Genomic DNA, 15,548 nt, shown 5'->3' with positions numbered 1-15,548 from the left:
ATAGGATGAAGGCTGTCCTTGCAGGCACTCAGAATCTTCCAAATTTGAAAAGGAGTTTTTTGGGTTTTTTTCCCCCCTGGAGACTTACTGCCACGTGTAACTGTGTACCAGCACCCGGGCTCAGCAGCCCCGGCTAAGAGTCTCAGCTGCCACCACCATGTCCCACCCAGACACCCTTACCCTAAATTCAGCTTCTGGGGGAGATTCATTATTGTCTCATTTACTCCATTTTGGCAGATGAATGTTTCTTATCATGCATGAGGGTTTATTAAATCAGTTCCTTCTGAGTGGAGTTCTCTAGAGCTCTCCTGAAGCTACCAGAGGGCCCTCGGCCATCTGGACTGTGTTAGAGGTGGACAGTATCATAATAAGATCTTCTGGTACCTAAATGGGCTTCAAGGTGGATCTGGGTTACATCATCATTCCCACTTGGGATAACGTCAAAGCTGGAAACACTGGCGGGAAGGTTATGAGTTTTCACCCAACAAAGCAAAATTAGTATTCCCTCTGCCCTTCCCAGTGGGTATGATGTGTTTTCAGTGACAGTTTATTCTGAAATACTTCCATCAAATTCAAACATCGTTCTGCATGAACCGTGACCTAGGAGCAGAGGATCCTTCCCTGGTGAAATGACCAAAGTTTTTGAATTTTAATAACTATTTTCCACACGAAATAAATATTGACCTTTCTATTCATATTGACCATTCTACTCAATGACCATAAATGCTTATTGATTCTAGAAGTTGTAAATGCAGGTGTTAAACGTAATTCTCAAATGTGCTCACACTTGCTTGCATGCATGCACACACATGCACACATACACACTCATACGCACACATACACACTCATACGTGCACACACGCACACGCATAGTGTTGCCAAGCTGGGACAGCATTCCCTAGGAGGAGCAATGGTCTTGGAACAATGTTGATTTCCTTTCATGCTGATTTCCTAAGAATTAGAATTTCTATATGATCCTAAATAATCATTTCTTTGAAGAAAGAGAAACAGAAAAGAACCTAAAGGACGGGTTGGTTTGGATTCTGTTGTGGGAAGTTTATGCCTCCTTATGAGTAATGAAAGCAGGGGGGGCTGGGAGAGCTGCAGAACCAAAGAAGTGGAGATCCACGATTTGGGCTACTTTCAGAAGAAGAGCCCTTTTACCTAGCTATCCTTGCTAAGGTCGACACTCACTTCAGAGCTCGAGAGGTTTCCTCGAGTTGACTACGGAGCGGAGTCAGAAGCCACTTCCATTTTGACAGCACCAAAATGTTCTAGTAAGACTCGCACTTCCCAGACTGTAACTTCCACGCCTGCTGTGTTGGACCCCGATGGAATCTGAGGGATAGTCTCCGTGAGGGTGAAGCCGACGTACCTGCTGGACGGTAGTTCTTCAAGCGGGATGCCCATCGTGACAAAATCAGCAGGNGGATAGTCTCCGTGAGGGTGAAGCCGACGTACCTGCTGGACGGTAGTTCTTCAAGCGGGATGCCCATCGCGACAAAATCAGCAGGTGCTTGTTAGAAATGAAGATTCTTGGGCCCCACCCCAGACCTGCTGAGTCAGCAACTCTGGGAGGGGGGGGCCCCCCCCCACCAATCTGTGTCTAAACCAGTCGTTTCAATGTGAGTAGTTGGCTGCTCTCGAGTAAGACAACACGTGCTTCCCTTCGGGTGCCGATGTGAAGTCAGCTCCTGGGAACGTGTGCTTGACTGTTGCCTCTTCAACAAAAATGTGCCTGGAGACACCGTAGCAAGTGGCCAGTTGCCTCATAAAAGTTCACAAAGTCCAGGATCTGTGCTGTTTCCCTCACGCGTCAGACACCTCGTCACAGAGTCAGAGTCTGACCCAGACGCAGGGAAGAACAGTGCCCAGTGGGTGAGCGGACTGGTGATCCTGAGGCCGGAGGGGCCGGCGCTGCCCTTTCTCCTCCGCTGTGGAGCCAAGAGATGTTTCTGCCCCAGGCAGCCCCCCGGCTACCCTGACACGGCCTGTTCCTGGGGCTGGAACAGAGCAGCTGACATCCCGTGGATTTAGGTATGCTCCTGTAAAACTGCGCTCCGGAACACATCTGTCTTTGGCGCTCTCCTTGAATGCACATGTTTTGGCATTCTCTACTTCCCCAGGTAAGGCGAGGGCCTTGCTCATTGGCATTTTAATAAATATTTATTTGTGGGTTGACGGAGTCGTCATTCTTCTTGTCAAGGTGCAGGGCCACTGCCAGCACCAAGTGCATACGCATACAGCAGGCTCCTAACCACCCAGTCCACCGCCGGAGACTCACTGAAACACATCCTCAGCACATTTTAGAACGTTGTGCGATTATGAATGTGCAAGTTGTACGAGCATTTTCTCCCTTAACTCCACAACAGCCCAAACTGGAAGACTGCTGGTGGGGTTTTCAGATGGAGAAATTGTGGCCCCTGGAGCTTGACCGCAGAGCAGTGGGGACCTCCCGATGTTCTCACTCTCTGCCCTTCTGTGGCTCCCTATTGTCCAGGTTAAGTGCGAAGTGTTTAGTTTGGAAAAGAAGTCTGTCTGCAATCTGATATCCACCTGTTTTTTCCAGCCGAATTTCTTAGCCCTCCTCTGCCGTGCCCACCCTGGACGGTGGTCAGCGTTTTAAGACAGTGCTCCCCAAGCCCTCACTGTGTTCAGCACGCCATCTCCCACACGCCATCTTCTGTCATCCTCGTAAGAACTCCCATGAGGCGTAGGCACTGTCACCGTCTCCATTTTACAGAGAAGGAAACTGAGGCACAGAGAAGCTGCTTGTCAGCCCCTCACTGCTCGTATTTGCCCACACACTCCTTCTGCCCGGGCTCTCCACGCCCTGCCTTGGGTGCCCTGCTCACACCGGCTCCTCTTCCCAGCCTCGCTGACAATCATCTGCATGAAACTCTGGCTGCCCCCTGCTCCCTGGGTGGAAGTGCCCCTGCTCCCTGGGTGGAAATGCTCCCTGCTCCCTGGGTGGAAATGCTCCCTGCTCCCTGGGTGGAAGTGCCCCTGCTCCCTGGGTGGAAGTGCCCCTGCTCCCTGGGTGGAAGTGCCCCCGTGCTCCCTGGGTGGAAATGCTCCCTGCTCCCTGGGTGGAAGTGCCCCTGCTCCCTGGGTGGAAATGCTCCCTGCTCCCTGGGTGGAAATGCTCCCTGCTCCCTGGGTGGAAGTGCCCCTGCTCCCTGGGTGGAAGTGCCCCTGCTCCCTGGGTGGAAATGCCCCTTGCTCCCTGGGTGGAAATGCCCCCTTGCTCCCTGGGTGGAAATGCTCCCTGCTCCCTGGGTGGAAGTGCCCCTGCTCCCTGGGTGGAAGTGCCCCTGCTCCCTGGGTGGAAATGCCCCTTGCTCCCTGGGTGGAAATGCCCCCTTGCTCCCTGGGTGGAAATGCCCCCTTGCTCCCTGGGTGGAAGTGCCCCCTGCTCCCTGGGTGGAAGTGCCCCCTGCCCCATTTGGGCCTGCATCGTACCTCAGAACAGAGCTGTGTTGTACTGCTCTGTTCTCTTTTGTCTTCTCACCTGACACACCAGACGCCCCTTGAAGACATGACTGGTTTTTGAGCTCTTTGTAACCTCGGAGTCCTGGACGGTGCCTGGTCCAGGCTAAGAGATGCTTACTTCGCAGATGCTGGAGGAACGAAGGGAGGGATTGATGGCGGCCTCCTCCTGCTTCCTGACCTGGTGTCAGTGCACCAGACTGGTTTGGGGGTGGCCAGGAGGCTGGGGGAGCTGCTGACCTTGCTCTGAGTCTGTGTCTCTTGGGCAAGTTTCTTCTCGTCTAAGGTTCTTCGTCCAAACCAGATGAACCGTACACCCTGACCTGATGAGGGGACAACAGCTCAGGCTCTTTCTAAATACGAAGAGGGGCAGTTTGCAGGTTGCGGTTTGCAGGCAGTTTGCAACTTTCCCTTGGTCCTGTTGTTTTCCAAACCAGACAGCACCTCCCTGGTGACAGACGGGGTCTGCGTCTGTCGGACACAGATGCAGCATTCCCTGAGTGTTTGCTATTTAACGACAGATCTACTATTTAGCTTTGCAGTCGTAACACATGAGTGAGCTTTAGCGGTAAACGGGCCCTTATTAACAATAGTGCCACATGCCAAACTGAGTGCGTCGGAAAGAATTCTAATGTAAGGAGTGCCCACGGCTGCTTTGCTCAAAAAGTCAATTTTGTCTCTTGGATGGGTATTTCAAAAGAGAAAATAACCTCAATAACCACAACGGTATTCCTACCTGATTCTCAGAAAAATCTCCAGTTGTCACTTACCCAGGATTTACCAAAACTCAGGCGAAAGAAAGAGCGGGTGGAAATTGGCAATCCCAAGCTTCGCCTTGGATCTGTAAGAATTGGGGGGTCCAGGGGAAGTCTGCATGGCAGAACGACACTTTCTCTCTCCAGGCCTCTCATGCGTGTGGCATAAACCAGGAAGGGTCTAGTGACTCAGTCTCTGGAAGCCCCAGGTCAAAGGTGGTGGAAGGATTACCAGAGAACCATGACCTTGTGCTAGGCTCCTGAGGGCGTGGGCTCTCACAGCACTGCCACGACCGTGGGTTCAGTGTGACGGTAATCGTTAGAGACTACTTTGTGCCAAGTGCATAGCATGATTATCTGCCTAATAATCACATAAATCCTTCCAGATAATGGAAGGATTTCCCCTTTACTGGTGAGAAAACTGTGTTCAAATATTATGTTCATGGTCACACAGCTAGAAGGAGCTGGCATCTGACTTTGAAGTTCATGATCTTTCCAGTAGACTCACACCCTCCACAATAGTAATTTTTAAATTTACAAATTTGTAAAACACTAAAATTTTATATTAATATACTATCACATAATATAGTTATTATAAAGTCCTAACAGCTAGAATTTATTGAACACTCGTTATGTAGCAGGCACGGTTGTAAGGGGTCCTATCGGCATCCGCTCTTTTTATGATCATGACAGCCCTGCTGGGAGAGTACGGTTCTTAGCACGAGTTTCTAGATGCAACACGCAGGAAGTTAAGTCACTTGCGCATGGATACACATCCATGAACAGCACGACCAGAGCTCAGACCCGGGCAGCCTGTCTCCCAGCCTCCAGGCTACGCTCCACAAGGTCGTAGGGAGGACATGCTGACAGCGGGTGTCCTGAACCTCAGAGCTGCTCATCTTCAAGGACGCCTCCGAACCCCATATCCCACGTCACTCTGGACCCAAGAATGACTGTGTCTTTGGACGTGTTTTTAAACCAGCTCATCCATCTGAAATACGTTCCCAGACACACCGCGTTAAGAGATGGGGCCTCTTCTGCATACACTGCCAGAGTTCAGTCCCTGCTGCCAGTACAGCCCCTGAAATAGGCCTGTCTCCATCCTTCCAGCCTGGCCAATGTTGCCCCAGCCTGCTAATTGGAGTGAGGGACCTCACTCCCAGAGAAGGTCACCTGTCAGGGCAGGATGATGGATATTTCCGTGGCTGACATTCATCACCAGGAACCCCAGCATCCCCACCACTGGCGCCGGCCTCAGCAGGAGGAAAGCAGGGACCTGGACTGGACTCGTGGCATGCTGACCGGCTCTGCGGTTTGGCCGTTCCGTCTCAGAGGACCAGTCCTTTGTTCTAGACTCCCTCTGACGATCTCACTTGTTCACTTTTCTTGCTCTTCTTGTTGGTGGATTTTGAAGAGCCTATGACATTGGCTTCTGATTTGCCTTGAACCATTTCCAGACATGTGTTAGGAACTGAAGAATAGATAGGGAAGGTTTAAGATCACTCTGATGCTCTGGGATCAAGACAAAAACGATGCCACATGGTGTTTCTTGTTAGGTTAATCTGACTTCACCTTGACTCATTTCCATTCCCAAGCGCAGGGACCCTCTCCGCTCCCCAGAGCCGCCAGAGGGAGGAAGGGCTGAAGCAGGTGCTGCCAGGAACCCGCCAGATTGGCCCCCAAAACAAGAACTCCTGGCAGGAAGGCCGGGGATCGTCTTGCTCACGCGTGGTGTCGGCAAAGCGCTTTAATTACAGAGGATTAAGCAGGGAGTGGAGTGCTGGACAGAAGGGATAATGACACCAAGGAAGTCAAGCAGAAAAACCCAATTTCCTTCCTTTAAGGGGAAAAAAATACATATCCATTTATTGAAATGAATTGCAAAGGAAAGAAGGAGGGTAGCGTTTCCCCACCCTGAGTTGAGGGGTGTTGAAAGGGCCGTGTATCTGCTTGGCCAGACCAGCGGCCAGGGTCTTCGAATGCAAGTGCAGGCCTGGAACTTCATCAGGATGCAGGAGCAATCCCCCCGACCTGGGCAAATGACTCCCTAATTCAGCCCCCGCTCTCCTGCTTCCCCTCGCAGGCCCTTGCCTGGCTTAGCTCATATTTTATATTCAGCACCTCTAGTTACCCTGAAATGGCATGTGAAATTGTGAAATAGAAAAGCAGCGGGCCATGTGACTCCCATCAGTTCTGCCTGGTGCCGCCTCGTCCCTGACTTGTACGCTCAGAGCCCGGGCGAGGGGATTGGCTTGCAGAAAGCCCAGACGCCCCCAGACACCGACCGAAAGCCGTGATCGGAATACGTGCCCGTGCCCTCAGCACACCTGCCGCATTAACTGGGGCAGAGCTGTAGGAGTGAATGGAACCGAAATAAGATCGGAGACATTCACGGTGAACAAGAAATGGCCTGAATGGAAGGTGGACAGATGGGGCAATTTATTGTCATATACGTGGTGACTGATCTACTGACAGGAGCCTGTGAGGACCAGCGCCTAATACCACGCGCTGTCTGCAGTGACCCCCGTGGCATCCTGTTTGTGACTCGTGGTACCCAGCGTCCAGGGCAGGGGTTCTAAAACCTCATCATTAACACTGTAATGAGAGAATGTGAGATTGTCACCATTCACAGGGAGGCGGGTATGGGGGAGGGAGGAAGAGAAGGAGAAGAAGGAATCAAGCACCCACCCTGGGCTCAGTTCTTCACATGTCAATGCATTTCATTCTCCCCACAGTCCCATGAGATAGGCCTCATTGTCCCCATTACACAGGTGAGAACACTGAGGCTCTGAGAGGCTGGACTACATAGGTGAGGCAGCGGTTGCCACGATGGAAAATATATGGGCTTTGGCATCAGACAGAGGTGGGGTCAGAGCCCAGTCTTACCACCTACATTTTCAGGGATGGGGGCAAGTTCTAGAGCACCTGTTCTCTCCTCTACAGCCCAGGCACACAATAGACCCCCCCAGACATGCAGGAATCATCACATGACCTCCCAGTGGGAGAACCAGCGCTTGGATCCTGAAAGGTCGACCTCATCCCAAGCGTGGGCTCCTCCCACTGCGACACCGGGCCCCTAGATCCAGGGAAAAGACAGGGAAAAGACAAGCAGAAAGATGCCTTCCCTCCATGCTGCACAGGACAGAGGATTCTCTGAGCATTTCTGCCCGTTTGAATATTTCATCTAAAAATTCACAACCCCCTCTCCCCAAAACCACACGACTGACATTTCATCAGACCTGACAATTGATCCGAGGAGGAAGGTGAGACACAGAGAGGAGCTTAGAAAGAACCTATACATTGTTGCAGGGTTCGCCACGTGGTATTACAAAAATCACCTGTCTCCGTCTGTCTGTCTGTGTGCCGCTGTGTATCGCCAGCCTTCTCATCCCCAGTGCCTACCTCACCCAGGGCCTGGCACACGGCAGGTGCTCGACACATTTGGACTGAACCAGCCACACACGGACAAGGGCAGGGAAGGGAGCCAACGCTGTCGGGTTCCCCAGGCCTTACGCCCGCAGGGCCGTGTGTGGCTTCAGCCTGACTTTTGCTCACCGCAGGGCTCTGGGGCAGGCAGTCTCTCTCTGTGAGTGCTCCGTGTGGCTGCAGGGGTGGAGCGGGTGGTCACCGTTCTGTTGCTCCACGGTCGACGACTCGGGAGGCGGCTTAAGGACGCGCTCCTGTTTCCCCCGGAGACGCGCTTTCGTTCCCTGAAATGACAACTTCTATGCACTCACTTAATGGGATCCCAAATAACACGTTTCAAACAAATCTTTTATCACCATTGCTCCTTGGAACACGTTTCAAATGCTGGCCGTTAAAAACAGGCCATCTCACCAGCCTTTAATGATGACACTAATCACTGTGGGGTTTTGTCTCCAAGAGTCCCGGTGAGCGGAAGCCAGGAGTAAATTATGGGGCTAACTTTTATGTCCGTGGGTTATTGATCTGCGAGGAGTTCTCTTCAGGGGAATTACTTCAGCCCTGAAACCTCAGCCGTCCAGATGCCCTTTTCATCTCTGTAACCGGCTACCAGCGTGTGTATGGTTTTCAATTTGTATTAATAAGACAACACGATGAGCTGTTTCCACAATGAAGCAATGGACGTATCAAATATTCCACCTGGTAGCTATAAATAAGTCAGTTTTCCCTTGGCCCATTGAGGGTCGTCATGATTTACCAGAAGGTTCCCTGCCCCCATATACGCTTATGTCTCCAGAGCTCACGAGGCGGTCCCTTCCAGAACTATCCAGCCCTCTCACTGCATGTCTGCTCCCGCCTTTGTTTCTTGGCAGGTGAAAGTCATGCTGCGCATTTGCTCCACACCGGCTCGCGACACCTCCGAATCCAGCTCCTTCCTAAAGGCAGACCCACGGAAGAAGCAGGTCACCCTGTATGACCCCCTGACATGTGGAGGTCAGAACGTCTTCCAAAGGAGAAGCAGCCAAGTTCCTCCTAAGATGTTCGCCTTTGATGCTGTTTTTCCGCAAGATGCATCTCAGGTGGGTGTCATCCTTCCCGTCCCCTCAGGCTCAGGCGATGTTGATTGGTTTCGAGAAGCTCTGGCTGTTCGAGGGGGCCTGTGAGCCAGGGTGTCTCCCAGAGTGCTCTGGGGTGTCCCTTCCTCCATCCCTACGACTTCTGGAAACCAGTTGGAGCTCCATGGAGCAGCTCAGTCCTTTTGCATTATTGCTGTCAGACATTGGGCGGGACCACTGTGCCGGGCTCTCAATAAAACCTATCCTTGGAGAGAAGGAAGAGGGAGCCAGTGAGTGATGGCTTATAGAAGCCGGGAGACAGAAAGCGGAAGGGGGAGTTTTAGGAACACCTGCTTTGAGGTGGTGGCGTCCTTGGTCCATGAGACACCCCACCACTCCTGCCTGAGCTTCTGGGGGGGTGGGTCAAGGAGCTGGGTTGGAGTTAGGCAGGGTTCTAGGGCAAGTGGTAGGAGAGAGGCAGCCACTGACACGCCTGTGGCCCAAATCAGTCGAGTGGAGTGCAAGGGAAGAGAGGCTAAGGAGAGCCCTTGTAGTAGTTCTGCATTACAAACCACCCTAGAATTGAGTGGCTTAAACCAGTGAGCGTTTTATCATTCCTCATGAATCTACGGGCCGGCCGAGCATTCTTCTGTTTCTAGCTGGGCTCACGTATGATCGGCAGTCTGGGCCGGATGCCGTCTCATGTTCGGGGACAGCCTGGCTTTAAGCTGCTCTAGGATCTATGCTGTCTCTCATCAACCCACAGGCTGTCTCGGGCTTGCTCGCATGGCAATGGCACGACCCAAGTATCCAAGCCTCTGGAGGCGTAGGCTCTGAACTGAGAGCGCATTGCTTCTGGTGCGTTCTGTTGGCTCCGGTCTGAGGGGTGGGAGGAGACCCCACCTCTTAGTGGAGGAGCTGCAAATTCACATTGCGAGGGGCACACACACACAGGTGGAGAATTATGGCCATACCGCTACGACTATAATTTGGAGGCTTCTTGGGGGCCCAGGGTGCCAAGATTCCTGGACCAGTGCTCCTGGAGCCAGTCCCAGTAAGAACAGACGTCTACTGGAAGATTCAGCTGCACCATCTGGTGCAATTCATCTGCAATGAGTTGGCGCGATGGAAGCTTCTAGTAGGCACATAACCCAGGTTATAGGTATACAGTGACCTACTTTGCCTGCATGTTGGCTTCCGACAGCTGCATCTTCCAGACACATTTCCAGCATTTCCTAAAATTTATATACAAAACGGGGTGTAACGGGGTAACTTCTGCCTATAGCTGAACCTGGGCAAGGTGCTTATAGCTCCTGTTAGTTTCCTCCACGCTGCGTGTGAGCGTGGGACACCATGGCGCTCGCTTGAGCCCCAATAGTGTCCCTCAGACACAGCACATAGCATAGACTCCACTCATTAATGTGCTGAGCAGGTGGCTTCCCCGAAGAGTTTTACCGTGAAAGACAAAACACTTTACAAGCCAGTCCGATGGTGTCCCTGTTACAGTTTTCTCGTGTCCTACCACCCATGGGCTCACTACCCAACCAGGACATTGTGTCTAATAAATGGCCCATGAATAATTTAATTAACAAGTTACAAAAACTTTTCCAAAGCAATTCTAAGTTGTAAGCATCCCCAGGCAAACCCTAAATTCAGTGTGGACGATGGGTGAGTTTTAGATTCCAGAAAAAAGAGCCATTTTTATTGCTCATGTTTGCTGACATTCCACACTTGGCTGCAGAGCTCGGATGCTCGACGCCGTAGTCACCCTGGCTTCGGAATGTTTTACTTTGTTAAGATGGCCAGTGTTATAATACACTGCAGTCCTCTGTTAGAGATGCGGTTTTCAGCAAGTTTCATATACGCTAACCCACTTGACTCTCCTCGAAGTCTGTGGTGTAAAAGAGGGAAGCATTGCTCTGTTGGCATCATGCACAAGGAAACCGAGCCTCAAAGCTTAGTCTCGTGTTCACAGTCTCTCTCCTGAGCAGACAGCTGTCCTGGATCCTTCCCCTTCAACTCTCTGTCCCGCTCCGTGTGCCCTCCTACCATCCTACCCACGGGTTTCCAGCAGTGTGTCCTGGGGCGGGTCACTCCACTGCTCTGGGCCTCGCTGTCCTCATATGGGCTGTTGGGGTTCATGGAGTAGACACACACGAGATGCTGGCAGAACAGCGAGGGCTCCGAACACATGAGCGCTTAGGTTACATCGTCACTGATGCCGGGAAGGTCCTGCTGCGGGTCACGGTCAGCCTCGGCGCCCCAGCGGTGAGCTCCCTGTGAGCCTCCAAAGCGGGAACATGGACCGCGTAGGCCTCTCTCTCAGGTCCTCATTGTGGCTCCGAAGGAGCAGCCCCAAGCCTCGAGGAACTTGGCTTTCTGTCTGTTGGGACATCAGTCCTGAGGCCCAGCAATGACCAGAACAGCCCCTGCTCCTTCTTGGCCCTATGATCTCTCCTTAGGACCCTGGAGAGGCCTTGGCAGATGCCTGCTGCCCACTCCGAGGTGGACCTCTCAGGCTCTGGCTTTGGGAAGGTGTTGTGGTCCGTTTGGGGTGCTTATAATCTACAGAAATTGATTTCTCACAGTGTCGAAGGCTGGGAAGTCCCAGGTCAAAGCCTGGCAGATCTGGTGCTGGGCGAGAGCCCCTTTCTGATTCGTAGCTGCCCTCCCGCTGCATCCTCACATGGCCCTAGGGAGCTCGCTGGGGCTTCTCTCCTAAGGGCATTAATCCCATTCGGGAGGGCTCCACCCCATGACTCAGTCACCTCCCCAAAGGCTTCACCACCAAATGCCATCATATTGGATGTGGGGTTTCAACATAGGAACTGGGAAAGGGAGGAGGGACACAAACATTCAGTCCCAAGCAGGAAGGGGGTTGGGGGGACTGCCTGCGGACCTGGCCCTGCCTCAGGGGTCCGTGCTGGGGAAGGCTGCCTGCTTCTCGAGGCCCAAGGGGAAAGGCAGCAGGGCGCCTCCAGGGGCCACTGTCAGCTCCTAATAATACGAGATGGACAGGTCACTAACTGCTCTGTTCTCAGCGGATGGTGGGCAGGAACTCTGCAAGGGGAGGCCTGTGAGGCCGCTGCTGTGTCTCTGTCCTTGGGCCTTTGCACAGATGATTCGATGATGGCCATTTGGTCCACACACAACCAACTTTCTCCCTGCTGCCCTTGCATCTAGTGTAGTCTATCTCAGGGTGGGCTCTCAGCCCCCTAACCCCCACCTCACTTTATGTCCAAAGAAGGCGGAGTTCATTCAGCCATAGCTGCTCCCCGCTCTGCAGAGCTGCCTGTGACAAATTCCATCAAGATTCTCCAGCCTCTCACTGCAGAGGTCCCGGGGGTGTGACAGGTCCTGCGGTCCCCACGGCAGCCTCGTCCTGCCACTTCCTCGGCCCAGGCAGACCCCTCCCCCCAGTGGAGTTGCTGAGGCGACCACCAGAATGATCGAGAATGGGTGGGAGTGTGGTTTTTCGATTTTGGTTTGGAAGAGAGAATCGATGTCCTCAACCCTGCAGCCACGTTCCGGGCAAGGCCATGGCTCTCGGATTCCTGCCAGGGGGCACATGGCTCTGAAGCCTCCGAGGGAGTCCTGGACTTCTGACTCTGCCGGGGACAGCACACCGTGCGTGATTTTGTCCTCCTGCCGCCCAGAGAGAGTTCTCAGATCTCCAAGTGAGGCCACAAAATTCACTGAGTTCTCATGGTTTGCGGAGCGCTGTATTTTTGGGTGTTAATGGGAAAATGCAAAAAGGCATCAAAAGCCTGGCCATGGTCTCGGGATTCAGATACTTGTGTGGGAGCTGAGCCCTGCGGCCCGGCTGAGGAACCCCCGTTGTCATGTTGTGACATGGCCTTTGATATTGTATGTTGAATCTGCACAGAGAGAAAGAAGAGGCTGGTTTTGAAAAGAAGGGAATGTGAATCAAGAAAGAGGAAGGAGGTTGGAGAGAAAGTGGCTGTAGATCCCAGGCCTCCTGCTTCTATTAGAAATAGAGCGTTTCCCAAGGTCACTTTCCTGAAACGGCACATCATCTTTTTCCCACTAATAAGCTTGGTCCATATGTTGTGTGTGTGCATGTGTGAGTGAGTGAGTGAGAGAGAAAGGATCCAGTTAGATCATGGAAGGGCCTGAGGTCCCCGAAAGCACCCTGTGTCCCGTGCCAACCTGTTCCCGCCTGGCCTGCAGAGACAGCAGCCGAAGTGCACCGTGTATTAGCAGAAGGGTGGTGTGCAGGTCGTGTGTGTAGGGCTCGGGTTTGCAAGAGGCGGGGGTCCTGGATGGTTTTGAGCACCCAGAACTGCATTACGGCCTAACCCATCATAATGCCAAGACCTTGGGCCCTGAGCCCCAGGGAAGGGGGCTCCCGCCTCCATCGCTACTGCTCCACTCACTGCACGTCTCTTCTCGTGTCTGCCAGGCTGAAGTGTGTGCTGGAACCGTGGCAGAGGTGATCCAGTCTGTGGTCAATGGCGCGGACGGCTGCGTGTTCTGTTTCGGCCACGCCAAGCTGGGTCAGTGAGAAATGTCCTTGCTCCTGCTGTTTGCATTCCCAGGCACGGTCTGGTCTTCTGTTCTGGTCCCAGAGTCTGCAGATGACAGGGAAGGTTGTCTCCGTAGGTGCCCAACTAAAGAACCACCAGTCACCGTTTCTGCTTTTGAAATGTAGTGCGGAGACCCAGTCTTCTAGGAAAGGGGTGGTGGGGTCCTTCCCGCTTGGTCCAGGTCAGGGGCACACCCAGAAAGCCAGCAGGAGGAGGGACACGTTCCGAGGAGGGGCTCTTGGGTTCACGGAGGTAGACGGAACCCACAACAAGCCGGAGGGGCAGCCCCCAGGCCAAGCCCAGAACCGGGTCAGGACCCATCTGGGGAGAGTGTCTGACAGCCAGCCTCTCTCCCCAGCCTCCGGCCTGTGTGAGCAAGAAAGGAGAAGGGGGCAGGGAAGCACCCAGACAGGGGTTTGGATGACTGGACCCCCTTCTGGTGCCTTCCTAATCCTGGATGGGGGCCATCTGCTCAGCAGGCCTTACCTCACCTGCTGGGTAACTTAGGAATTTGGAGAACCCCAGAAGTGCCCCTCAGCAGAGGTTCCCACGAAGGCTGTGCCATGAGGGAGGCCAGGTCGGGGCCGAGACAGAAATTTCATTTCAGCTCCCTTCGGTCTTCTTGATCTCTGATCAAAGCAGCAATGCAGATTTTAATAGAATTTGCTCCTGCTATAAAAATATACACCGTGTTTAACTTGAGGAAGGATATAAAGCGCAAGTCTGTGGCTTTCATCTGTGGGGTGGTGATAAAAAGAACCATCACAGGATGAAAGATCTCTGCCTTCCTACCACGTATAAAACAAGGCGGCAACTGGATAGCGTGCGCTGCTTGGAATCCTCCTGGAGCTCAGTCGGGACTTAAATCCTGCCCTCAGTCTGGGCGCTCACATTCTTTGTCCCTAGTACTAGGAAATAGTCGTTGTCATTGTCATCAGTGCTCAGTGTTTCCCTCACCTTTTCCTTTCCCCTCTTCCCTTCCCCCAACATCCCCGCGGAGGGGAGGGGACTGGGCGGCGGACACTTCATAGAATGCCCGCCCCCCCGACACTCACACTTTGTTCCTTCCTTGCCTCGCTCCCCCCAGGGAAATCCTACACCATGATCGGAAAGGACGATTCCATGCAGAACCTTGGCATCATTCCCTGTGCTATCTCCTGGCTCTTCAAGCTTATCAACGAACGCAAGGAGAAGACGGGAGCCCGGTTCTCCGTGCGCATCTCAGCCGTGGAGGTGTGGGGCAAGGAAGAGAACCTGCGGGACCTGCTGGCCGAGGTGGCCACGGGCAGCCTGCAGGATGGCCAGTCCCCGGGCGTGTACCTGTGCGAGGACCCCATCTGTGGCACGCAGGTGAGTGGCTCCCGGCCGGGGCGCATGACCCCCCGCGACGCCAGCAGGCTTGCGGGTGTTTACTTTAAGGTGGGCAGAACTTCAGGGCCTCCAGCTGCACAGCCCGCCACTCACCAGCCTCAATATTTGTACCTTGAGTCTCACGGAAAACGAGCAGGAGCCGAGATGGTTGTAGCTTTGCGGGGGGAGGGGGATTGAATTCTATTTCTTTACACCCCTTTCGAAAAAAAGAAAGTCCAGTCTTTCTTTTGTTTAAACAACAAGCCGAAATATTTACTGCCCTGCACAAAGAGCTCCAGCCGTGTCTGGGGCTGTTCATGGCTCTATAAACAGCGCTTCTGGCACGGGCTGTGCCGCCCACTTAGCAGGGCTGTCGGAAAAACTAAGAGCCACTTTCTAATTAGAACCATGACATAACTGCTAGGGCTGTGGAAGCCCAGAGAAGCTCCAGTCCACCTTTGCAGGGCATGAGGCAGGGCCGTTCTGTGTGTCTGCCTCTCGCTGGCTGACGATTGGGGGAGGAAGGGCTCTGAGCTCCCTCATTCATATCCAGAAGAATCGGTTCTTTCCGTCTCCAGCAGGCTTTATTTCCTAGGTTCGTCTTTTTTCAGGTAAGTATTCATTTTCATGAGTCCCTGCCTCATCCCAGGTGGGCTCTGTGTGCACAGGTGAGGATACCTCCCTGTTACGCCCATCTGCTCACACCTGGCCACGTTCTTCCCCTGCTCCAAGCACCTCAGATCCTTCCGTTAGGAATCCCCTGTAGCAAAACTCACCATGATTTGCACGGTCCCACGTGACCTGCCCCCTGCCTACCCTTCCAGTGTCATCTCTTGCCGCTCCTCGTAAATCACATGCAGGTCCCCAAGGAAACAGTGCCCCCACACGTCGGTGTGCATAGGAGTCACTGGGGAGCTCGTGACCGTGCA

The 15,548-nt window shown here is 53.3% G+C and overlaps 1 protein-coding gene across 1 annotated transcript in view; it reads left to right on the top strand.

Annotated features, from left to right (window-relative positions):
* KIF26B (kinesin family member 26B) overlaps positions 1–15,548 on the top strand; it is a 426,956-nt gene that overhangs the window by 352,081 nt on the left and 59,327 nt on the right. Inside the window, exons 6-8 of the mRNA XM_034667636.1 lie at positions 8,540–8,746; positions 13,146–13,239; positions 14,357–14,619. Of these exons, the coding sequence (XP_034523527.1) occupies positions 8,540–8,746; positions 13,146–13,239; positions 14,357–14,619 (564 nt within the window). The remainder of the gene's footprint in view (positions 1–8,539; positions 8,747–13,145; positions 13,240–14,356; positions 14,620–15,548) is intronic.

This window comes from Ailuropoda melanoleuca, chromosome 8 (assembly GCF_002007445.2).
Source record: "Ailuropoda melanoleuca isolate Jingjing chromosome 8, ASM200744v2, whole genome shotgun sequence".
NCBI classification, from domain to species: Eukaryota; Metazoa; Chordata; class Mammalia; order Carnivora; family Ursidae; genus Ailuropoda; species Ailuropoda melanoleuca.
Note: the sequence above shows the minus strand (reverse complement) of the source record. Positions and strands in the feature narration are given on the sequence as shown.